This window comes from Meles meles, chromosome 7 (assembly GCF_922984935.1).
Source record: "Meles meles chromosome 7, mMelMel3.1 paternal haplotype, whole genome shotgun sequence".
Lineage (NCBI taxonomy): Eukaryota > Metazoa > Chordata > Mammalia > Carnivora > Mustelidae > Meles > Meles meles.
In genome coordinates, this window is record NC_060072.1 from 110,474,307 (window position 1) to 110,499,378 (window position 25,072).

General features: G+C 52.4%; 2 protein-coding genes across 2 annotated transcripts in view; one reads left to right on the forward strand and one right to left on the reverse strand.

Annotated features, from left to right (window-relative positions):
• Nucleotides 1-12,078: 12,078 nt before the first annotated feature.
• LOC123946476 (translation initiation factor IF-2-like) lies at nucleotides 12,079-13,158 on the reverse strand. The gene has a single exon (XM_046011849.1). The coding sequence runs from the start codon at nucleotides 13,156-13,158 to the stop codon at nucleotides 12,079-12,081; it is 1,080 nt and encodes a 359-aa protein (XP_045867805.1).
• The window catches only part of WNT5B (Wnt family member 5B), a 105,590-nt gene continuing 93,501 nt past the window's right edge, over nucleotides 12,984-25,072 (forward strand). The window contains exon 1 of the mRNA XM_046013064.1: nucleotides 12,984-13,162. Within this exon, the coding sequence (XP_045869020.1) occupies nucleotides 13,157-13,162 (6 nt within the window). The 5' untranslated portion in view covers nucleotides 12,984-13,156. The remainder of the gene's footprint in view (nucleotides 13,163-25,072) is intronic.

Genomic DNA, 25,072 nt, shown 5'->3' on the forward strand with positions numbered 1-25,072 from the left:
ATCCATGCTTTGTACCACCATGAGGACATCCAATGATGATGCTTGGAGAATGCCTGCCTCAGGTCCGGGCAAAGGAGAAATGTTCCATAACACTCACTTCCCTTGTCTTTCTTGTCTCTTGAAGAGCTGAGTGCATTTCTTCTAGTCTTTTTTTTTTTTTTTAATGATTATAGATTGACAGGAAGTTACAAAAATAGTACTGAGACATCCTCTGTGTGCCCTTCACCTAGTTTCTGCCAATGGCCTCTTCTTACCTAACAGTATCAAAACTAGGAAACTGACATGGTAGAAGCTATAGACCTTATTCTGAGCTCACCAGGCTGTTCATTTGCATGTGTGTGTTTCCATGAGACGTTATCATGTATAGATTCTTGTCAGCCAGGAGACAGAATTGTTCCGTTGCCGCTCCCCTATGCTATCTAAACACTCCATCCTCTTCCTGCCCATCTCCTCCTTAACCCCCAACACCACTAATACATTTCCATTTTTATAATTTTGTCAGTTTGAGATTTTTATATCCACAGAATATGCTAGAGAACCTTCTGAGTTTGACTTTTCTCAGCATAATGCCTCTGAGATCCATCCAAATTATTGCGTGTGTCAGTAGTGGGTTCTTTTTCATTGCTGAGTAGTATTCCGTGGCATGGATATACCACAGTTTGGGTAAACAGACACCTCTCGAAGGAAATCTGGACTGTTTCCACGTTGGGGCCATTACCATTATAGCTGCTATGAAATTTCATACTTCCTGTGTGAACGTTGGTTTTCATTTCTCTGGGATAAATGCCCAGGTATGCAGTTACTGCCTTGTATGGTCAGTGTATGCTTGGTTTTTTAAAAGAAACTACCAACCCATTTTCCAGAGCAGCGTTACCATTTTATATATTCACTGGCAATGTGCGAGGAAATCCAGTTTCTCCATATTCTGCTGGCACTTGGTGTTGCCCCTTATTCGTATTTGTGCTCTTCATTAATGCATGTGTAAGTGATAGCGTGTGGTGGCTTTAATTTGCATTTTCATAAAAGTTAATGAGAAACATGTTAATTCTGGAACAAGTGTGAGATTTCGGGGTTAATCCATGGATGTCCAATAGCTCCAGCACCCACCATTTGTTGAAAGGCTAGTCTTCCTCCATCAGGTTGCCATCGTATCTTTGCCAAGTCGGTTGGGCATGTGGGCGCAGGTCTCTGCGTTTCTGAGTTCTCCACTCTGTTCCATTGATTTGTCTGTCCTTCCACTGAGACCATATTTTCTCGATTGCTCTAACTATGGAGTAAGCTTTCACACCAAGTAAAGTAATTCCTCCCATGTTATTCTTCCAAATGGAGTGGATTTTTAAAAAAGGTTTTATTTATTTGACAGACAGAGATCACAAGCAGGCAGAGAGGCAGGCAGAGAGAGAGGAAGGGAAGCAGGCTCCCCGCTGAGCAGAGAACCCGATGCGGGGCTCGATCCCTGGACCCTGAGATCATGACCTGAGCCGAAGTCAGAGGCTTTAATGCACTGAGCCACCCAGGTGCCCCCAAATGGAGTGGATTTTAAGACAATATTCAACTGGATTTCATATTCAACAGGAAATTTCAACATAAATTGGGTGATCTGAAAAAAATTTTAGGAACCTGTTAAAATGTGTGTTTTTTTTCCCCACACATACACAAAAAAGAATGAACCCATTCTCACTCTTTTTTCCTGTTTGTTTTTCTTATGGCAAAATATACACAATACAAAATTTACCATTTTAGCCATTTTTAAGGGTACAATTCAGTGCCATTAAGTATATATACATTGCTATGCAACTACCCATCTCCAGAGCTTTTTCATCATCCCCAACAGAAATTCTGTGCCCATCAAATAATTAAAAACCCATTGTCTCTCCCCTTAAGCTTCTGGTAACCATAAGTCTACCTTCTGTCGTTCTGAGTTTAACTAGGTACTTCCTATAAATGGAATTATACAATATTTGTCCGTTGTGTCTGGCTAATTTCACTTAGCATTATATCTTCAGGTGTCATCCATATGGTAGCACATGTCAGAATTTCCTTCCTTCTTAAGACAGAATAATGTTCTGGAGCGCCTGGGTGTTTCAATCGGTTAAGTGTCTGACTCCTGGTTTTGGCTCAGGTCATGGCCTCAGAGTCGTGAGATCAAGCCCAGGATAGGTCTCTGGACTGGGTGGGCATGGAGTCTGCTTAAGATTCGCTCTCTCCCTCTCCCTCTGCCCCTCCTCCCACTCGCCCCTGTCTCTCTCCCTCTCTCTCTCTCTCAAATAAATAAATCTTTTTTAAAAAGAGGACTGGATAATGTTCCATTGTTTACCCATTCATCTGTCAATGGACATTTACGTTGTTTCCACCAAAAGGTGAATATTGTGAAAAATGCTTCTAGAAACATGGAGTCCGGGCCCTCCATTCCTTCAGGCATATACCGACCAGTGGCCATTGCTTCTTAGGCCACAAACATCTGCTTCCTTTTCTTTCCTCCGAGACCCCAGGGGCCATCAGCAAGTGGGTCCATTGAGCCACTAGGGGGAGCTCCCCACCCTGGGATTTGGTGGGGTCTTTGCTTTGCAGGTTGGTGGAGGGGAGGAAGGACTCAGTGAGACCACAGCGAAGAAGAGCAGCCCTCCTGCGCTCTCAGAGGCCATTTCTCATGGGTTTGACCCAGTCACAACCTGAGTGGACTTTGGGGGTTTTGTGTGTGGAGTTCTAAGCACACCCTCAAAATTGCTTTATTAAAAGCAACCCTTCTGTGTCCCCAGGCGTGAGAGATTGAGGAATCAAAGAACTGACGTTTCCTCAATTCTTAGTTTGGGGAAAATTGGTTTCCTGCGTTATTGTGAACTTGAACAGATTGTATATAAAAAGCAATTTATCTTCCACATTTTTCTCCAGTTCTCCAGCCCCAATCTTCCTCTGCCACTGTATAGAGTTAGAGCCAGAGTGGGTCTCCCATCCCTGAGGGACTGAAGGCGGTGGGAGTGGAAGGTTACCTCTGGGTAGGTCTGTGGTGGTTTCGGGCAGAGACTTTGACCTAAACTGCAGTGAGGGTCCTCCTGGTTGTCTCTCCCCTCAGGTTCTTCCACAACGCGTGTGCAGCGCGGCGGAGTTGTGAGTGGGTGACTTTGACCTTTCAGTTTTCTCATGTGTAAAATGGGATAATAATGGCGCCAGCTTCATAGTGTTGTGAAGATTAGATCCCTCAGCACACTGTAAGCACTCAGAATGGGTTATTATTGTTGTCCTGATGTTATTATAATTCTCCTATAGAAGTGAGTCCTGGACTGAGGTGGGCATCCCTCCACATACTTTCTCGCACTGCAGGCCAAGAGAATGGACATAAAAGCGAACACCTGTACATACGGGGCAGTGTGATGGCCTCCTTCATTGGCAGCCAAGGAAGCTATCTTAGTCCAGAAGCTTCTCCCGAGGATTGAGCTCCAGAATCTATGCTACTGAGATTGGGCTTCTAAGGCTAAGTTCTGCTGGAGAGGCATTCCCTCCCCAAGCCACTAAGGACCATCAGCCTCACCCCAACCACCGTGCCTGGGGCGCTGGAGTGAAACCAGAAAGGAGGAGGCTCCTGGGCCCGGTCCAGGAGAAGACGGACAGCTCCTCTAGTTAGAAACAAGGGCCTGATGGAGTTACTTCCACTTCCTTCCTTGTGTCTCTCTCGGCCGCCCTCTGGAGCAGAGCAGGGGTCAGGTGGGAAGTCCCAGAAACAGCCCCGGGTTAAGAGGTTCCCCTTGTTGCTGCAGCCTGAGTGATGAAGAGTAAGCTGACAGCGGGCGGGATGGCGCCCAGGGGCTGCTCCGATCTGGGGTTCCGGGAGCCAAGTTTGTATCTGTGGGGTCAGCGGCTCCGAACATCCTTTATTGCTACCAGTTGGCCAGCCCCCTCTGACCCCACTGAGACTGGAAATCAAGCTGCAGTAGGGGTTCTGTGGGTTTCGGCCTGGGGGCTGGAGTGTGAGTGGGGTGTCGTGCTGCTGTCTGTGTAAGAAACACACTGTCTCCGGCATAACCTACATCGGGAGCATCTGCTTGCTGGCACAGATTCCGGAGTCCAGTCCACAGCAGGGCAGCCTGCTGGCCTGGGGCAGCGAGAAGGGGCCTGTGGTCACCTCCCTCCCTCTCTAGGTGTTACTCCGTTCCCTCCTCCCATCTTTGCCCCTTGGAAGACCAGCTGAGATCACACTCTGTTTCAAACAGGGCTGAGAATTCCAGAGGGCCCCTTGGGCCCTGGCCTCTGCTGGTGAGGGTGACGCAAGGCCCTCTCAGGCGGGACTCCCCTCTCTCGTGCCCTCTCAGGAACCCCCGTGCCCTGGTGCTGCCAGATCCAAGCTGCCCTCCGACTCCTGCAGCTAGTCGGCAGCTGCTCCCCAGAGAAGAAACTGCCCTTCTCTCCCCATCCCGGCCCAACTGCCAACCTGCCTGCTTTGTGCCTCTTTCCCACCACATGAAAGGCACACAGGCCTGGCTCAGGCTGAAGTCAATATTTATATGCTTGCTATTGGGAACAAATGAGCATCCTGTGTCTGTCTGGGTCGCCGTCATCAGCCATCATGGTGAGCAAGGCCAGACTTAGCATTCTCTAGGTGCAAAGGGACAAGGTTTTAAAACAGTGACTGTGACCAGATTTATTCTGATCCTGTCATCAGTAGAATGAAGGCATCTTTGAAACACGCACTGAAAACCCCTCCGAGGGAGGGAAAGTCCTAAGCACTGTGCATTGCCCGGCATAGGTTTCGATGACCTGGGCCTTCCCTGTCAGCTTCTGGGGACCTTGTCCCTGTAACTTACTACAAAGCCAGATGGACATTTAAATTAAGGAAGCCAAACAAGCAGCCACTGGCTGCCTGCCCCGGGCTGGGGCAGTGGGGAACCCTGAGCAGAGCACCTTGGGGCAGGGATGGAGGCGGGCAGCTGCCTGGGTGGTAAGACCCAAAGACACTGGGGAGGCTCCCCGTGGACCCCCCCCTTCCCCAGGAGCCCCGAAATATCTCCTGCGCTCAGAGGTCTCAGTTCCTCAAATTCCACCAGCAGAGAACCATCTGCTGGAGATCTGGTAGCTCTTCTGTTTCCAGAACTTCCTGCCTAAAGCCCACCACAGATAGCAGCCCAAGAATGAGATCCGGGTGGGGGTACAGGTATGGTTGCCAGGCTACAGGAAAGGCAAGAAGGAAATTAAAAGGGGAGGTAGGAGGCATGAAATGAAATAGGACCACAGCGCCCGGCGGGAGGGTGAGGTCACCAGTCAGTGCTTCCTCTCCTGGGCTAGTCGCCTCTTGCCCTGTTCTCTCCTTATCTGTTTCCCTCCTACCTCCTCGGGCTCGGGCAAAGGCAAGTCAGCTCCTCCAGCATGTTCCTAAGCCTATAAAAGCAATGCTATTTGTCTGTCCGCTCCCCTCTTAGATTCGAAGCTTTCAAGGCCCGTATCTGAAACTTGGCAGGAGAGGAAGTGCAGACTGCCGTCTTCAGTCTCTGCTGATGAGCGTTCTTGATCTTGGTGTCTTCATAGTGATGCATGGAGTTTCAAGAAAGACTTCGAGGGGCGCCTGGGTGGCTCAATGGGGTAAAGCCTCTGCCTTCGGCTCAGGTCATGATCCCAGGGTCCCGGGATGGAGTCCCGCATCGGGCTCTCTGCTCAGCAGGGAGCCTGCTTCTCCCTCTCTCTATCTGCCTGTCTCTCTGCCTACTTGTGATTTCCATCTGTCAAATAAATACATAAAATCTTTAAAAAAAAAAAAAAGAAAGAAAGAAAGACTTCAAGGATGGGAGAAATGTTCAAGTCTAATAATTCACAGTGGAGCCGATCACTATTGTATGGGAGTCCTTTTTACTGATCAACCTATTGAAGAACCTCAGGGATTAATGCGGGCGCTCCAGTTAGCTCGGCGGTAGGACCCAGACGCCAACTGCACAGTAAGAAACAGTCACCAAGGGAGGGGGTGGCGCCAAATATTTATTTATTTACTTATTTTTAAGATTTTATTTATTTGAGAGAGCCATGGGGTGTGGGGGAAAGCATAACTGGGGAGGGGGAGCAGGGGAGGTAGAGAGGGAGAGCAGATTCCCCACTGAGCAGGTAGCACCGTTTGCAGGCTCGATTCCCAAACCCTGGGATCATGACCCAGAGCCAAAGGCAGATGCCCAACCAACTGAGCCACCCAAGCCCCCCTCCCACCCCCGAACCAAATGCTTTCAAGTTAACATTCTGAACATTAACAATTGTCCATTACAATGATACATTTTTACATGTCACTGTTTGTGTCTTGGGGTACAACCATGTTTCTGCAAGCCAAACACATGCTTCACATAGGAAACTGCCTAGCAAATCATCCCAGCCCTGAGAGTGGAATTCGGGAGTTTATAAATGCTTTTGATGGTAATTACAGGTCAGGAGACAAACTGTTACTTACCTTGAGATGTTGGGATTACCTGTGGATTTCCTTTATCATCCTTATTAGTACCATTTAGCAAAAGGTAACTCGAGCACGTGGTGATGGCGGCACCTGGAATCCAGGCTCACTCAGGCCGAGCGCACCCCACCTAGACCTTGCCCAGGCCAACGCAGGAAGGAACCAGGCTGGTGGAAACCCGGGTGGACTGGAGCTCTCTCCCACCCCCTTCCCTTCCTCCTCCACTGCAGTGTGGCCTGAGATGAACAAACTGGCCATTTCCTGGGGCTCAGGGATGGCCCCAGTCAGCACAGTTCAGCAAGCGCCTCTCCACCCCCCCGGGCGGCTGGCTGGGTGCGGGACCGTGGCGACCTTGTGACAGAAGCACCTGTGGGGCCTTCAAAGTTGCAGACTGCAGCCCCACTTGCTTAGACGGTCTGACGTGTAGCCTGGGAATCTATTTCTAACATTCGTTCTTTGCTGGGAAATTCTGATAACCCAGCAGTTCAGGTGGCCTGGGAAGCCTCCCAGGGAGCTCCTTCAGAGCCAATGACCTTGGGACAGCCTCTGGTCACAGGCGGAGGGTTCTCTCCTGCTTGGGGCCATTGCAAGGCTCCTGGCTGCAAACGCAGCCTGCTTTCTTCCTCCTTCGTGCTCTCGGTACTGCCTTTCCTGGCATCCTAACAGTCTCCGGAGAGGAAGGAAGAAGGGGCCCCCCTGTCATGCTCTGGAATGCTACCTCCCCCAGCTCCGCTCCTGGCCTCCCTCCTCGCAGGGAATCAGCTCTCGCTCCAGCGCCATCCAAGTCCTTTCTAACAGCAGGGATGTCCCACCCTCCCCACTTATCTTCCCTCTGCTTTCAAGCGTGTCCAAGGCTCCCTTATCATGAAAACCACATCACTTGAGCCCACGCCCCCCTGCTGCCCCGTCGGGACCCTCCCCCACCCTCTTTAGCTAAACTTGCAGGGATTATCCGCACTTAGATGCAGGTTCCCGGCCATCTCCTGAGCCTTGACCCTCACAGCCGCTCTGTTTGCCAGTTCCCCTCAGCGTGGCGGGCGACTGCATCTCCAGCCACCCCGACCTTTAACCCTCCTTCCACTTCTCTGTTCTGGCTGTCAACACTGGCTGTCCCTGTTGGCACTCCCAACAAAATGGTCTGGAGCGGTCAGATTCGTTGTCTTCCACCCACGCTTCCGTCATTCTCAGTCTCTCCTTCGATTCAACCACAGATTCATTTAGTTCTGGAAGAAATCTCAGGGTTTATTTAGGGAGACCCATGCTCTTTACAGATGAGGACACTGAGGTCCAAGAGGCAAAATGTCGGGTAAAGGGGCCCTTTGAGGAAGGAAGTTGGGACAGCCCAGACTTATTTTTTTATTTTATTTTATTTATTTGATAGAAAGAAATCACAACTAGGCAGAGAGGCAGGCAGAGAGAGAGAGAGGAAGGGAAGCAGGCTCCCCGCTGAGCACAGAGCCCGATGCGGGGCTCGATCCCGGGGCTCGATCCCAGGACCCTGAGATCATGACCCTGAGATCATGACCTGAGCCGAAGGCAGAGGTTTTAACCCACTGAGCCACCCAGGCGCCCCGAGGCTTCTACCTGTAGTCCTGATGAATGGCCGTAGCTGCTGGTCTTCAGCCCCAGGGGGTGTCTGTCTTGGGCATCTGTCCTTGGTTTGGTGTCTCTTTGCTCTAACCCTGGCCCCACCATGAGAGCAGAGCTCCTGGAGGGCGAGTGTCCTGTCTCCCTTCCCTCAATAGGTGTCTCAGCCCAGAATATGAGAAAGGACTTTGGTCAAAGCTGAGAAGGGAAGACACAGGATGGCCGTGTGAGACTATCCAAAGGGAAAATAGCATTTCACGTTGATTACAATTCCAAATAGTGCCTCATACTTTGGTCAAGCTTATTAATAGGACTGGATTCGTTAGCACTTCTGATTTTCTTTTTATTTTTTATTTACTTATTTTTTAAAGATTTTATTTTTAAGTAATTTCTGCACCAACATGGGGCTTGAACTCAAAACCCCAAGATCAAGAGTCACACACTCTAACTACTGTGCTCCCCCACCCCAATTTTCCAGGTGGCACCACTTGAAACTCCTGCCTCCCCCGTCAGCTGGGGGCTCCAGGTTTGGCCAATTCTTATAGCCTTCTTCACCTGTGTCATTCTAGATACTTGTAAAGCGGGAATTCATCCAAGGGATAATTTAAGATTCTGTCTTCTCTTGGAAGGAAAAAAATGGGGATGAAATCCAGGAGTTCGGGATGCCTGGGTGGTTCAGTGGGTTGGGCCTCTGTCTTTGGCTTGGGTCATGATCTCAGAGTCCTGGGATCGAGCTCCTCCACATGGCATCCATTGGGCTCTCTGCTCAGCAGAGAGCCTGCTCCTCTCTCCCCCTCTGCCTGCCTCTCTGCCTACTTGTGATTTCTTTCTCTGTCAAATAAATAAATAAAATATTTTTAAAAATCCAGGAGTTCAAGAACTAAGAGCAAATCAGGTCATGTCTACTTAATAGGAATAATACTGTTAGTAATATTTATTGAGTGTATAAGACATAGTTCTTGTTCTTTCATCTGTATTATTCAATTTAGTTCTCACATTCCCATAAAGTAGAAAATCTTGCCACTGCTCCCTTTCAGATGAGGACACTGAGGCTTCCAGACCAAGATCCAAGACCCAAGTTCACACAGGTGTGAATCCAGTGGAGACTTCCTCGCCTGGGACAACTTGAAGCCGTGTGCTCAGTGGCCATGCTAGATCCTCTCCCAGAATGGGCACTCATCTCTCTTTTGGGGGAACTTGCCCTGGGTGGTGAGTGGGACTGTTCTCATTTGATGGATCTCTGTTAACATAAAAATGGAAAGGCCATTTGTAAACTGGTAAGTTTGATGCACATACCAGATGTCAAGACTTATCAAAACTTTCATTCCCTTCCCCCACTTCTGGCTTGACATAAATGTCTTCAGCTGCTGGCATCTTCATGTGAGCTTTCTCCCCTACAAGTAAGAGGTGGAGCCAAGTTCGAACTCACGAGAGCGGAGTTTTCTTCTTACCAAGCCTGCTGCCTTCAGCTCTTAGAATTTTCTCCGATCCAGATGTCCCAAATTGTCTTGTAAGTCTGTGGGGGTAATCTATGCATGATGTCTGGGTATTTGGGTCAGAATCTACCAGTTTCGTAAGCCCTTGTTCTTAGGAAAATATCCAGATAACAAGCACAGAAGAAGCCCTGAACATCCTGGAGGTTAACCAGCTGCGAAGCGGCTGTAGGGATGAAAGGTCACTAGCTTTGCCTCTCTGATTGTTTGGGGCTTCAGAGGCTCATTAGGCTGGTTCCCCCCAAGACATTTTCTGTTCATCTGAAAGAAATGCTTTGAAAGAGACCAGAGAAGGAGTCTGGGGCAGAATGGGAAGACTATCCAGCAACAGGGGCCACCTGAAGCCCTTCCCACTGAGGCCGGGCTGGGTAAGCGAACAATTGCCCTAAGAAGGCACAGTCCAAGGGCCAGAGGTCAGCCCAAGATCTGCCCCCATAGGAAAGCCACAGAGAGCTAAGGAAATGGAGGAGCCTGGCTTCTCTCTGACTCTTTCCGACAAGGTTTTGTGAGCCGATCTGACTCAGAAGAGACCTCTGGGGGTGGCTGGTGGCCTGTGAGGGCATGGCCAGGAAAGGGGGGGACCGCATCTCCACCAAGCGGAGCAGGAATCAGTACACGTTTTCATAGGCCCAAATATTTGTTTTTACTTTCTTTGTTTAAACCACAAATGCCAAGTCAGGATATGTTTTATTCAGGGGGGGAGAAGGCAAGAGACCCCACCCAGCAATCACAGACAAAACATGGGTGAGAGCCATCCGCATTCCCATCAGGGCTTGCCTCCAGGGCTGGCTCTAGACTCCCCAGCAGCTCGCTGACTCAAGCGACGGGGCGCTCACCACTTCCCTTGGGAATCTGGCCCAGGACTCTGCCTGCTCCTCATTCGAATGTTTTCCCAGTTACTGGGCCACAAGCTCCTTTCTTGGGGGCACTGCAGCTTCCCTCTGTGGGCCACAAGTTTTGACTCATCCTGGACAGACACTGTGGCAGGAGGGGAAGGATGACGTGCAGGTGTTCAGCTGGGGCTGCTGTCGTCTGTCACCTGCTCCTCTCCTGGGTCATCAGCAGGACACCAAGCAAAGGTGTCCCTTCTTGTGCTCGTTCTAGGCCCCAGATGAGAAGTGTGTCCCCTAACTCCACCCCACTCCTTAGACTTGAAACTTGCTGAGCTGGGAACCAGTCTCAGGCATCCTCTCTATGTTGAGGGCTCAATAAACAGTTCTATGAAGCACCCCCCCCAATCCCCCAGGTTGCATTCCAGAATGATAGGGGCCTCCTGGACAAGACTTTCCCTTGACCTCCCACAAAGACCCTACCCCCGCGACTGATGCTTTCTTCTGAGGAGGAGAGGAACTGAGCCTATTTGTAATTTGACAAAGTGGATTCAAAGCCTTTATGGCTGCTTTAGACCAGCTTTGCTCCCCGTCCCATCTGTCCCCAAAGATAAAGCCTTGAACTAGCTCCCCTCGGTGAAGGCAGCCCCCCCCACAGTAATTATAGGCCATTCATTTAAGGTTGCTGGACCTGGTCTCATAAACCCCATTCACTGGGAGGTGAGAAAAGTCGTAGACAACCTCCGGCCTGAGGCAGCACAATTCCAAGGAAGCCTTTCCCTCTAATTAGTCAGGTATTTGCTAAAATAGCTCTTACTTTCCTTATTGTAAAAGCCAAAGGACAATAGCTCCTTATTGCCAAGCCAACGTGGTGGGTTCCTGGGCCCTCATTTCTTCAGGCTCCCTGTGGCCCCTTCCCCCACTGAAAGGGGGAGGCTGTCACCTTGTTGGGTTACTAATTAAGAAAAGGCAAAGCCTTCTGATTATTACTATTGTTTTGTTTTGTTTCCTCACTGTACTGCATTCAAAGGCAATTTCTTTAGCAGGGTGACCTCCTACTCAGGGAAGAGGGGGTTTCAGAATGTAAAAGAAAAGGCATTTTGAGGGCATGCTGGAAACCTGCTGGCTCCTCTTGGTTGGTATACTGTTACTAGGGTCTGGAACAGGGTCCAGGAACAGGGTCCAGCAGCAGGAGCTTGAGCTCTGTATCCTGTGAAGCCTTGAACTCCCTGCACAGCTCACCCAGGGGTGCTGTGTGCTAACTTACAGGACTTGGGGACTTCAATAAAAGTAATTAAACGGGTCTGGGCTCTGGCTAAAAACTGGGCTCTAGGGACTTTTCAGACTACTAATTCCCTTTAGTGACTATGGACTGATAGTGCCAATTTTCTGTGCCTCAGTTTCTCTATAAAAAGGTAGGTCAGTATTTCAGCCCCAGAGGCGTGGCACCAGCGATCAGAGGATGCACTTCCCGTTAGGAAACGTTTCACTTGGTGAGCCCCCTCCTCCACCAGCTTTCCTTATCCCGGAGATCTCTGCTGGGTGCTGTAGAAGGGTGGGAGTCCCGAACCAGGAAGGGATGACTTGGGTTTGTAAAGTAGAAATAACAGTTCACTCGCTAAGCAGGGTCGGGCCTGGTTAGTACTCGGATGGGAGAAATAACAGTTCACTCTACGTCATGCAAAGGAAGACAAACCCAAGCGAGTGGCTGATGTAAATGGAAGAGCTGTTGAAGTAACCCTCCCGGCTCTCAGAACCTCCAGCTCCGCCGCGCCCCGAGTTCGAGGCTCCTGGCAGGAGAGCTGGGTGCCCCGAGGGGACTGCTGGACTGGGCAACTCCCGCAGGTCCTCTCTGAGGACCACGTCCAGTTCCGGGAGAAGGAGGCGGCGGTGTGCTGGGCCGGGGGAAAGGGGCGGGCGGCGCGCCTCCGGGGCGGCGGGGGTGGGGGTACACTGGCACCCCCGCGTTGAGGCCCGGGGCAGTTCTGCCGAGGGGCCGAGCGAGTACGCCAGGGCTGCGGGAGGCAGGTGCGGAGGTCACGGTCCCAGCGCCTGGGAGGAGCCCTGGGGAGGGGTGTCGCGGGCTCTGCCGGTGGGAAGGAGTGAGCCGGGGGCCGGCGCGGCTGCCGGGGGGCGGGGAGGAGGCGCGGGAGGCGGGGCGGAGGCAGCGGAGACCCCGGGATCCACTCGCCCAGCGTCGGCCCCTGCACTCCCAGCGGCGGCCGCCACCCGCCCCGCAGCCAACTTGGGGCCGAAACTTATTTGGGTCCCGCGCTCCCGAGGAGAGCGCGCAGCCCAGAGACGACAGCCGGCGGCTGCCCGAGCCGGGCGCCCAGGGCCCAGGGCCTCCCTCCTGCTCGGCGGCGGGCTCCGCTCCCTGACTGCCCCAGCCCGCTGAGCTCGGGGGTCCCGGGCACCGAGCAGGGAGTGCCCCCCCTCCTCCAACGCTGCCGGCGGCAGCAGGGTACACGGACCGAGACCCAGGACCACCCGGGGAGGAGGGGCGTTCCTCGGGGCCCGTGGAGGCTGCCCCCGCATCTGGGGGACCAAGCAGACGCGCGGGCGGGACTCCCGGGGGACTCCCGGAGTGGAGCGCGCGGGTCCGCGCCGCCAGCCCCGCGCCGGGTGGCGCATGAAAAGTCCAGTGGGGCAGCCCGAGCCCGCTCGCTGAGAGGAGCAGGCAGGGTCTGCATCGGGCGCCCCCGGCGGGGCAGGGGCCCCCGACCGCGAGCCGCGGCGCCCGGCCGACCCAGCGCAGCCGGGCGCTGGAAGAGCCGGGCCGAGCGGAGAGGCGAGCCGGAGCCCGTGGGCCTGCCGGGCGGCGGGACATGCAGGTAAGCGCCGACTGCCCGCGGTGGGAAAGGGAGCGGGCGGGCCTCCGCCGCCGCTGCCCCCGGCCGTCGGCCGTCGCCGCCCGGGAGGCGTCCCTGTCCCGGGTTCCGCGGCCAAAACTTCCCGGCGCGCCTCGCCTTCGCGGTGCCCCGGGCGCCCGGGGGCGTGCGGCTCCCGGCAGCAGGGAAGACCGAGGGGCGGCGCGGCGGCTCCAGGGAGCGGGGCCCTGCGCTTGGCGGGGGAGCGTGGTGTTCGGGCGGAGCCGGTGGCCGCGGGTCAGGTGGGGGGCAGGGAGCGCCGGGGGAAGCTCAGCCCCCCGCCCCGAGCTGTGAACAAAGCTGGGGCGGCGGGCTTTCCGCGCGCGCGGCTGCCTCCTGCGAGCGTGTGGGGCTGGGTGCCGGGAGCGCGGGCAGGTAGGTTCGGGCTTGCTCGCCCCCCGCCCCACCCAGCCCGGGCTCCCTCGGCTCTGCGTCCCCACGGCAGGGTGGCCGGGGAGGGGGCCGGGCGTGCGCCTCGGACATTCTTGCTCACTTTTCTGGGCTTGATCGGCTCAGCTGGACTCCTGTGCGTCCCGCATCAGCGGACTGGGGCGAGGACTACATCTGGATTATTTTAACCCCCTGGAGCAGGATTAGTTTGGTGCCCGAATTCCTGCCTAACCCTCAGTGCAGGTAAAGCCCTGAATGGAATTGCGACCTTTCTGTTTTCTTTTCCGCTCCTCGGCCTCATCCATCCCTGCCCTGGGAGAAGTGAGAAGGGACCTTTCTCCATCTTCTAGTGGAGCCTCCGTGGCTATTTGGCCGTGCACTCTAGTCAGAGCCAAATGTCTTCGATATTTCCATCCTGCAGGTCATTGTGAGAGATGATTCAGTGTGCATGGAGCACGATTGCTCCCGTTTTGCAAGAGGAAAACTGAAGTGGTTCAGCTTGGGGGCTGGTTACCCAGCTGTGAAGGGAGGCATCTGCTGTCCGCTCTGCCCAGCCCCTCCTTCACTGTCTTTGCCACCTGACCACTTTGACAACAGCTTTCAGTTACTACCACTCCAGGCAGTTTCAGCCTGGTACCTGAAGGAGAAAGGTGCAGGATCATGTTACCAGCCCTCTGAACTGCTATGGTCACCCAGGAACGTGTCCAATTGATAGAGCTGCACCATGCCATCAACGTAGGTGCAGAAAACTCTGGGTCAGTGGGGCAGGGCCCAATACCAGCAATTATGCACACACATGGGTGGAACCTTAGGGTGACTCCTTCTGTGGCTGGCCCCTAAGGCAACAGAGGGCCCTGGGAGCAGCGGGCACACCCTCAGAAAAGCCTGGGGACACTTTCCTGGACCCAGCCACTCCTGCTGCTGTCTGATTCACATGCAGGGTTGACTTATCAAAAGCAAGACTCCCAATCTCAGGCATGGATGAGTGGATGCCAGGCCCCAAGCTTGTGCCCACACGCCTGTCCAGGCTCATAGACACAAGTCTTGGCGAACATATCAACCAATGAAAGGCTGAGTGGTGGTTTTCCTCCATTTCAAAATAGTGTCTGTTCTCTCTTTGACACAGAAGATTTGTGGTTATAAATAGCTAGAAGGAGGTGTGTCTCCTGGGAAGGGAAGGCAATGCTCGGAGACCTCTTTTGCACAATTGTGAAGAGTGATATATGTAGCTGGGCTCTTCATGGTGATGAAGTCAAGTCCATGAGCTCAGGGAAGGGGGCAGACGGAACACCAGGTCTCGGCACCAAAATGTGCAGGTGGACCTGACCCCAGGCTAGGAGCTGAATAGAATAAAAGGACCTAAAGAGACAATTTGTGTATAAATTCCTAAGGGCAGCCACAACTCCCTTTCCTGTCCTAAAGAAAATCAGACCAAGGGCATGTGGCACACTGAGGGCGGGGCGGTAGGGGGGAGGGAAGGGACATGGTTCTGCCTGCCTGGAGAACAGGAGCCAGCCTTGGAGGAACTGGCTGGCCCCCTTCCATCTGTGGATTTCCTTCTTTCCCAGGCTCTGGTTTCTTATGTATTTGAGTATGAATACATCAGCGAGGGCGTATTTGAGTATGAATATATCAGCGAGGGCGTGTGTGTGGGTTAGGGGTTTGACCAGGGTGCCTGAAACCAGTCTCCTCCTTAGTCCATTTGGCTATTGTAGTATCTCGAAGGGTGTCTTACTGACTTAAAAAAAAAAACTGTTTCCTAAAATTTTTTCTATCCCCAAAGCAGAAGTGAAAGGGCTCTTGCCAAATTGCCGGGCGCCATATGCTGCGGAAAGCAGAAATCTGGGATTGTTATTCACCTGCATTTTTCATGCTCCCCCACCCCACACTCCTTACTCTCGTGGCAGCTGAAAGATTTTTTTGTTTGCTCTTCTTCAAGAAGGGCAGAGGCCTAGTTCTAATTTTTACTTCTAGGATGGTTCTTCTGGTTTCTGGACTGCCCCACCTGGCATCTCCAGCAGGGGAGGAAATTTTTATATGAGGTGATAGTCTTTGCCTTCTCTGAAATAACAACCAGCATGTCCACAAAAGCGTTCCTGTTCCCTCTTCTGATTTTGTTCTGCCTAGCTCCTTTCCAAATTGTCATTTACCTCCTTAGTAGTCTTCTACACAGGTCTTCCCTCGGCCTCCACCTTTGTCCCACACCTGAATGCAGACCTCAGTTGTGGTGGTGGTGGTGGCGGGACTGGCTTTTGTGTCTCCTCAGGTCGTGCAAGACTCACGACAGCACTGATAGAAAGATTCCCAGCAGGGAGAGGATATGGGGGCTTCCCCAGCCTCATCAGGGCATTCTTGGCTAGTTTCTACTGAGCATCTTCCAACTGTGGGCAGGAATCCAGGAAAATCCAGCAGAGGGTTTGGGAATAGAGACTGTGATAGGGATGAGAGGGTCGGATAGTTTCCAATCTGAGCCACCTTTGAAAGTAAAAATAACCTTCTACCCAATTCTGAGGAGCAGTGTGACCCCCTTGTTGGTGGAGCCCTGGGAGCGGCCTGCTGTTCGGGGCAGTTCCTGCCGCACCCTCCCTGCAGCGAGAGGTGGTGCCCCAACTCCGTGGAGCAGGTGAGAGCTCTGCCACTACCAACCCCGCACCCCCCCTCCCCAGAGGCCCTGTTTACCTGGCTAAATTTAACCCTCCACCCCCTCCTTCCCAGTTCACCCCACTGGTTGGCGGTCTGGCTACTGCACTGGCTGCTCTGGCAGCATTTCCTGACTTCTTTGCCCCTGTGGTTGCTATTGGGTCTTTTAGGGCTGCATGAATCCTCTTCTAGACTTTCTAAAGTTGGTCTCTCTCCTCCCTGCTTCTCCACCCATGTGGCTTTCTTCCCAACTCTTTTCCTCCTGGGTGATTTGAAACCTGTCTTGGTACTTGGGGGAGACCCTCGAAGTGCCATGCACGGAGGTTGCAGGACACCTAGACACAGAGGTCCCCAGGGCCCCTGCTGACAGGTCACTACCCAGCCCCGCCGGCCCACCTGGCTCTGGGACCCCCTAAGAGCAAGTTCAGTGCTGGTAGCTGTGCAGTCCTTAAAGGGGTGTTTTCCCAGACTTTGTTTTTGTACCCCCAAACCTCCAAACTTCCCAAATCCTAACCTGTCTGTATGTTCAGTTCTTGACATAGCCTCTTTCCCTGAGGGGTTGCGGTGAAGATTATATTGCCCATGGGCTTGGGGGGGAAGGGGCGGAATGCATTGTAGCCTCTGGTTTCGGGGTGTCAGTTGTCACTTCCATAAAGTGAGGACATTGGAAGCCCCTTCCAGGGCTAGCATTTTGTCGTTTTCAAGAGCTTTAGCTGGTTCTGTTTTGGCATTCCCTCTGCTCGGGCCCAGGCCTGGGAAGGGGAAGCAGCCAATCCGGGGAGGTGCATTTCCCCCCCGCCCCCCCCCCCCCCCAGAGGGGCTGGCTGGGCCGGCTGCTTTCACTGAGTTGCTATTGCACAAATCGTGGTCTTGCAGGCCGGGTTTGTGGTTGAGCCCGAGGCTCTGGTTGTGCTCCTGGCTTTGCGCTCCGGCCTGGCAGGGGCCTCTGTGGTTAGCCAGCCTCCCGAGGAGGATTGCGGCGAGGCTCTGTCTCCAGCTTCGGGTGACTTGGGGCTGGTGCCTGAGTTCCTGGGGGGGAGGCCCCCGGAGTCCATTCTTAAAAGGGTTTCCAGTCCTCTCTCCTCTATAGTCTCCTTGAACCTCAGAAATGCTAACTCCTCAAAGGTTGCTCTTGTCTTGACTAATTGATAAAAGGTCAGGAGTGGATTTCCCCAGGCCTGGAAACTGATAGCTGGGCTTAGTTAGAAAAGGCAGTGGATTAGAAGTTTTGGGTTTGCAAACTTTAGCCCCAAAAGGTCACTTGAGAGTTATTTAGAATGCTTAGTCCATAGAGCTGCTCTGATTCCTGCTGGGGGAGCGAAGACTATGGCTGCAAAGCTTTTCCGACCCCAGCTGGGGGTAATCCGGGGTGGTGCTGCATCTCCCCTCTGCCCTGCTTCCCAGAAGGGGGAGCCAAGACTTTCAGGGGAGAAGCTACAGTAGCCTGAGCTCCTGGGCCTGCCCTTGGGACACCCCCTGGGTCTGAATCAGGACTCCTACACCCCCCTGCATTTCTCTTCCCAGCAAATACCCTACAAGGGTAGGAGGCTGGGGGCAGCTGAAGCTCCGATGAGTTCCTTCATAGATCATCTCTAAGATTATATACTTCACCATTGAGAAACTTCTCCTGGGAAAATTTCAAGAATGAATTACTAAAAACTTATTTGGGCCGCAAGGGCTGCAACCTTTAACCTTCAAAAAGAGATTTTGCACAGGAGGTTAGAACTAGAACATTCCAAGTCACATGAGGGAGCAGGAGCTGACAAATGGGGCATGGGCAAGGGGAGGGGAGAAGAGGTGGGGAGGAGTTCTAGATTGTTCTATCAGGATAGGCTGTAGGGAGCTGAGACAGTAGAGACCAGGGCTTTGGAGTTGGGCTGCCTGGGTGTGAATCCCAGCACTTAGTAGCTAGCTACGTAGCCTTAGGCGACACAGATTACCTGACTTCTCCATGCCTCAGTTTCCTCCCTTGTAAAGTAGAAGCAGTAACTTTATGCTTATGTGATCACTGTGAGATAAGCTTGCGGTAAGCGTGGTGTATCTAAAGCGCTACCACCGTGCCCAGGACTTTGCGGGGCTGTGGAAGCGTCAGCTCTTCTGGTGCTGCTGCTGAAGGCCGGTGGGCAGCGCAGTTAGAACTCCTCCGCCCCTGTCCCCTGATTGCTCCGCATCTAAAGACGGAGGCTGTTCTGTGTGGGGCAGTAGCAGCAAACCAGTTGCTTAAGTCAGCGTGTGCTCACCAGTTCTCGAAGGACTCTTACGAACACTGGTGGTGTCCAATCAAGCCTAGATACTTTGTTTTAAAGATTTTTAAAAAATGTATTTGAGACAGAGAGAGAGCACGAGCTGGGGGATAAGGAGCAGAGGGAGAAGGAGAAACAGACTCCAGGGTGCTCAGCATGAGGCTCGATCCCAGGACCTTGAGATCATGACCTGAGCCTAAGGCAACTGCTTCACCGACTGAGCCACCCAAGCATAGATATTGGGCACCGACTGCGCCCCAAGCATAGATATTTTGATCATTACATCAACAGGAATTGGGGGTCCCAGTTTGTGGAGTGACACAGGATGGGAGAACACAAATGTTCAGGGTTGGCTATCATGAAGGGAGGGAAAAGTGGGACAGTCTCAGGAGGAGAGTGGATTCTGATGTGGTCCTGTAGGGTTGAGATGGGAGCAAGTCCCTGGCTGGGAGGGAAGGGGTCTTGCTGAGCCCATCTCAAACACGTCTGTTGTTTAACTAAGCAGATGCGGATATATTGCCTGTGGTTGGGAACCAAATTCTTGACATTTTGTATTTTCTTCTTCTTAAAAGGGTAACCTCTGTGGTATCAGATCTAAAATAAGCTTTCAGTATAAAGGGGAAGATGAGATTTAAGAGTTTTCCTTTCTCTCCTGGGCCAAGTCTGGCTCCCGCTGTGACAGAGCTCTGCCATAGATCTGCAGATGGGAACGCCTCAGGGTTCCAAGCGGGTTCCCAGATGAAATGAAACAGGGGGTGAGGGTTTATAACACAGCAGTGGATAAATGAGAGTTCCCTGTGCAAACTGGAGAGCCTTCCCATTTACAGGCATTCCAGTTCAGACATGCAGAACTCACTGTACGCTCTCCGGAACATCTCTGCCCTCGCAGAGAGCCCTGCTCCAGAATGGAGGCGAGGCTGCCGCTGGGGGGTTAGATTGGGTCCTTGAGTTCGTCAGAGCCCAGAGATTACCTATCATCGGTCCTAAAGTAGTTGCTCCTAACTTAACCTTCCAAGTTCTGTGAGAGAAAGGCGTCTCTTCTGATGTGTCAGAAACAACCATTACCAACAGTGTTTCCGACAGGGTTTGTGTGTCATTCCTGAACTTCAGGGCGCTTTCATACTCCCTCACCCTCCTTCCCTCCACTACGACTTAAAATACAACCCAGCCCCAGGGCACGTGGGTGGTTCAGTGGATAAGTGTCAGACTCTCGATTTTGGCTCAGGTCGTGATCTGAGTCTCTGACTTGGGTCTTGAGATGGAGCCTCATGTCAGGCTCTGTGCTGAGCGTGGAGCCTGCTTGAGAGTCTCTCTCCCCCTGCTCCACCCCTCCCCAGGACCCGCACGTGCACTCACTCGTGCTCTCTTTCTTTCTTTCAAAAAAAATTAAAAGATAAATTTGAAAAAAGACAACCCAGGCCTGCATGAAGGTCTACCGCGCCCTCCACAGCCTGGGTCCTGCCTCTCCAGCCTTGTCTTGCACTTCTCTCTGTCACTCCCGGATCCCGCCACACATCAGTGTGCCTGACGCCGCTCAAACACCCCGAACTCGTACGGGGCCTCTGCACCTGCTACTCCCTCTGCCTGGACTGTGCCCACCCTCTTGGGGTCCGATGGCTCCTCCCTACTCAATCAGGTCCCGGCTTCTCAGGGGGTCCTGGGAAGCAGAATTGCCATCTGCCCCCTGGCACTCTCTGTCTCCTCTGGAGCCCTTGCCAGTCTCCTGTACTGTAAGTCTCCTGTTCTTCTATTAGTTCTTGTTAAAAGTCTGTCCCTGCCCCATATTTTCTGGCTCTGTAGTGCCCCCTCAGAGCTAACACAGCATCAGAACAGGGTCTGAGCTTAGAAGATGTCCAACATACGTTTGTTATTGTTAATCTAAGGGCAATGAACGTTGGAATTATATGGCATGTTCATTGCTAGAAATTGGTCCATTGTGCCTAATAAGCGTGCCATTCCTTTACTGACTTTCTGATGATGCTTGAATTATTCATATAACAAATACTGACCCAGACACGCCCCAGGTGCTGGAGATCCAAGACACAGTTTCAGAACCTCAGTAGCTTTCCTTCTGGTAGTTTCCACAGAGGCAAGTAGCAAATGTGCCCTATTCCAAGACCTCTCAAGTCCTTTATCCTTCTGTATCTTGGGCTTCAGAGCCATCTTGTGATTGTGAATGTCACATGCGGTTTGGGTCTGTGGCATAGGGTAGAAATGCAGAAAGATCGGGAAGCCACAGGAAACCGTCCAGGCCCAGTGGTGGATCCGTGACATGAAGCGCTGCCTCGACCTGTGGCTCAGGCCAGATCCTCAGGTCCTCTTGAGGGGAGCTGGAGTGTTCCTGCATGCTGCCATTACAGGGGGGTGGGGGAGGACAGTGTTTACCCATGTATGTGACCAGATTGAGAGATGGTGAAGAAACTGGTTTCAGGGTTCCCCAGGTGCCTCAGTTCCTGGGCACTCAGTCATGCCCCTTGCTAAGCTGTCGTTCCAGATGACTGGAACCATCTAGAAGTTTCTAGATCTCATCTGTTTGGTCCCGGGTTGCCTCGCACTGGCATCCAGGAAAGCCACATTGAGTATAATTTGAAACGAACCAGGAGGAAAAGATTTCCAGTTCGCCACGGGCGTTTGCTCCGTCACCTCCTCTGTGATGCGTGGCCTCTGACTTTCCCTTCTCTCCCACTTCCTTTTCTCGCTCCCACTGGCAGCGGCTTTCCTGGTTTCCTTTATCCCCTCCGACCTCTTCTCCGCATCCACGCTGGGGACCGTCAACACCCTCTGCGCTCTTACCCATCCCACATTTTCGTCTCCTCCCTGCTGGTCTCCCTTGACCTTCACACTGGCCTGCCGCTTTCTTCGGCAGCATCACCTCTAGGAGATCCAAGAACCATCTCAGCCTCCCTCTGGCCTCTTCCCTTAAACCTGCTCTTCCCACGGCCTTCTCTGCCTGTCCTTCTTGAGACATACACTTTGGAGTCATTCTTTTTTTTCCCCAAGATTTTATGTATTTATTTGAGAGAGAGAGCATGAGCAGGGTAGAGGGAGAAGGAGACTCCCTGCTGAGCAGGGAGCCCAACGTAGGGCTCGATCCCAGGACACTGAGATCATGACCTGAGCCCTGAGATCATGACACTTAACCACCTGAGCTACCCAGGCGCCACCCCGCCCCCCACCAGAGTCATTCTTGATTTCTCTCTCTCACCACCCACATCCAACCCACCTGGGAATCTTGCCACGTCTAATTTCAGAAGATACCCAGATTCCCGACCGCTCTTCACCTCCCCCACCCCTCTTCTGGTTCATTCCACCAGCAACTGTCTCTGGGATCGCAGGGATAGACTCCTTGCTGGTCTCCCTGTTGAACCACCTCAGATCCTGCCAATTCTCCCTCAGAACCCACGGATGGCCTTCGGTCTGGCACTGGGAAAAGGCAAAGATCTTACAATGGCTCACTAGCCTGGGCGACCTGACCCCTAGCTTCCCTCTCTGACCTCATCTATTCTCTGCCTTCTCTCCAGCACAGTGGTCTTCTTGCTGGTCTCTGAGCCCAGCAGGCATGCTCCTGCCTTCTGCCTCGGGGCTTTACTGTTCCTCCACCCGCACTGCTCCTGCCTCCTCCCCTTGCCCCCTCCTCCCCCTGCCCCTGCTCCCTGGGCTCTCCTTCTATCACGTGTCACCTCAGCAAGGTCTTCCTTGGCTTCTCTGTATAATCTACATCCCTTGTACTTATTATTTTCAACCCTCTTCTCTGCCTTCTTTTCCTCATTAGTACTTATAACCACTGAACATACATATTTTAATATGTTTTACATATTTGTTCTCTTGTCTGTTTCTTCTTACTAGAATCGCAACATCCCAAGGGCAGGGATTTCGTCTGTTTTGTTCAGTGCTGTATCTTGAGCACGTAAAACAGTGCCCAACACGTAGCCAGGGGAGGGATTGAAGGAACGGGGGGGGGGGGGTCTCCCGCGTCGACCTGGAAGAGTCTCCAAGTGGAAGAGGGGGTCCTTCCTCTGCTCTGTGGCTCCCCATTCTCCGTCCCTCACTGGATCCCAGAGACAGGGCACCCGGGGTGGGGTTGGGAGGGAAATCTGTGGCCCAAGGTCCTACTTCTCTTTGTTCTAACTGATGAGATCGAGCTGTGCTCACTGAAAAACCCAGAATTGTTTTCATTTTTTCCATTCATCCCTGTTTTCATGGAAAAACACAGAGAAAAATAAAAGTATGAATTCCAAGTTAGAGACAATCACCAATAATATTTCAGAATATTCCTTCTCAGTCTTTCCTGCACACATGTGTCCAGGCACCTCTGTGTTCATAGACGTGTGTGGGTTTCTGATGTGCTTTCTCCCTTCCTGCCGGCGGGGCCTTGAGGAAAAGGAGTGTATGCATTCCTGTCTTCAGTGCTGCTCATGGCCGGACCTGTAGCAGGTGCACAAACTCATAGATGAGAGGAATGACGAACAGGTGAGTGGTCTGTGCCGAGCCAGCCCTGGGGTTTCTCTGCCTTTTGGTCTCAGGCCCAGCATCACACCTTTACTCTCCACTTTTGTTTCCTTGCGGTTCTAAAACGGTGTTTCTGAACCTCACCCCTATTGATTATTTTGGACCTGATCATTCTCGGTTGAGGAAGGCCGTCCTGTGTGTTGTAGGATGTTCAGCCACATCCCTAACCTGCCCCACTAGATGCTGGGGCACGCCCCCCCAGGGGTGGTAAGGAAATGAGTCCTGTGAGGGCCAGGTCTCCCCTGTTAAGCACCGTTATTCTAATGTGTCTCTCCTGTTTCCCTTGTTTTCATGTCCCCTAAATCCTTTGGAATTGACCTTTGCCTGTGCCCCTGCCCGAGTGCGAGTTTTTAGGCATCACACGTGAATTAGGGCCCCAGTTTGTCCCTGGTCTGCGCCCCACAAGGGCACCTCTCGCCCTGCTCCCACGCGATCCTGCTGTTGCTTTCAGTCCCTGTCCTGCTCAAAGTTCATGGGGGGGGCTCCTCGTTTCCCATCTGAAGAGCTATCTTTACTCTGCTATTCAGAGCCCTTGGAAATCTTACCCTCACCTGCCTCTCCAGACCTCTCTCCAGCTACTTCCCTGTGTTGCAGCCAAACCAGAAGACCTGCTTCTCAGTGTTTGCTCAGGCCACGGGCTCCTCTCAGATCCCTTCCCCTTCCTTCTCCTCCTATCCATACCCACCTGTTCGTCACGGTACAGCTCACATGCCACCTCCCTGGTCACCTCTGCCAGCAGTGACCTCTCTGTGGCTTGGAGCTGGCTCCCTGAAGAGCTGTTCCAGTTCCGGGAACGTTCGTGACGATGGCCCTTTTCACACTTTGCCCCACATTGTAATTACTTGTGTTCACGCCCCTTTTCACCACTCGTTGGCCAAGCTGTCTTCCCACGTGCAGCTAGGACTGTACCCAAATCACCTCCAAAAGATGAACAGCCATCCTACTGATCAAGCGGGTCCCCAGATTGAGTGAGCTCTCCTGTAGCCGAAGGGGGCTTGTTGTTTACTGTGTCATCGTTCAGACAGAACATTAGCCTTCTAGACTTCATGTCAGAGTAGCAGTGATTTTCAAACCTTGAAAAGCCTTCATCCTCCCTGCTTTCTGTCCCCTGTGCAGTAGAAAGCGCATGGCCTTTGAGGGGTAAAATGGACTCCGGTTTGAACCTCGACCAACCACACCCTGGTTATTTAGCTTTTCTGAGCTCCCTGTTCTTCATCCTTTAAACATTATGAAAGGGTTAATAATGCCCAACTCATAAGGTTATTTTGAGAATTCAGTGTGATAATGTACGTGAAGTGGGATGTTAGAGTTTTCCTCTAATTCGTCACTGAAAAAGAGAAATGGGTGTCAAGAAATTGTCATTGTCATCGAGATGCTCCAAATACCTGCTCAGAGTTTGGTCCAGAAGAATTGAGTGTTTCATAATTGGATGGGTCTTGATCTTAAGGAGACAGAGGAGACCTGAGAGACACGGTTCCATGCTCTGCAGCACCTGGCTCTTGAAATCCTCCCTGAGGACCTGATCTGAGAGGTGGGTTCTGATGCTGGAGATGATGCCTTTACTCATCTTCCCCCTTCTCTTCCCACTGAAGGGCCTGGCACTCGGCATTGTTACTGCTTAATAATACTGATAAATTAATGAGCTGGTGGCTTCTACAGAGGTTATAATCCCCAGTTTGAGGAAGCTAGTCTTGAACTTCATATTTCCTCATTACTAAGATACATTTCCATAGATCTGAGATTAGGACGCATCTTAAAATCAGTGGGTGTCGTAGTTTAATTGCGAGAACTTTTCTTTCTTAGTGGTATGTAATAATGGTGTATTTTAGAATCCATAGCTTCTAATAAGTCACGCAATGTCACTATTTAGCAGGAGGACCTGTTGTCATTTCCTGGTGCCTGCCTTAGCGTGCCCTTGGAAATGTGCTTCTGGTATTTTGCCAAATAGGATAGTTCAAGTGTCACCTTCATGCTGAACATCTACCCACTAAGAGTTTGAAGTTGAGATAGGAAATGTTGGCAGAGAGCAAACAGCAGAAGTCCCATGAGGCGTGGCTCCTGGTCCAGGATGCCCAGACTCCCAGCAGCCACT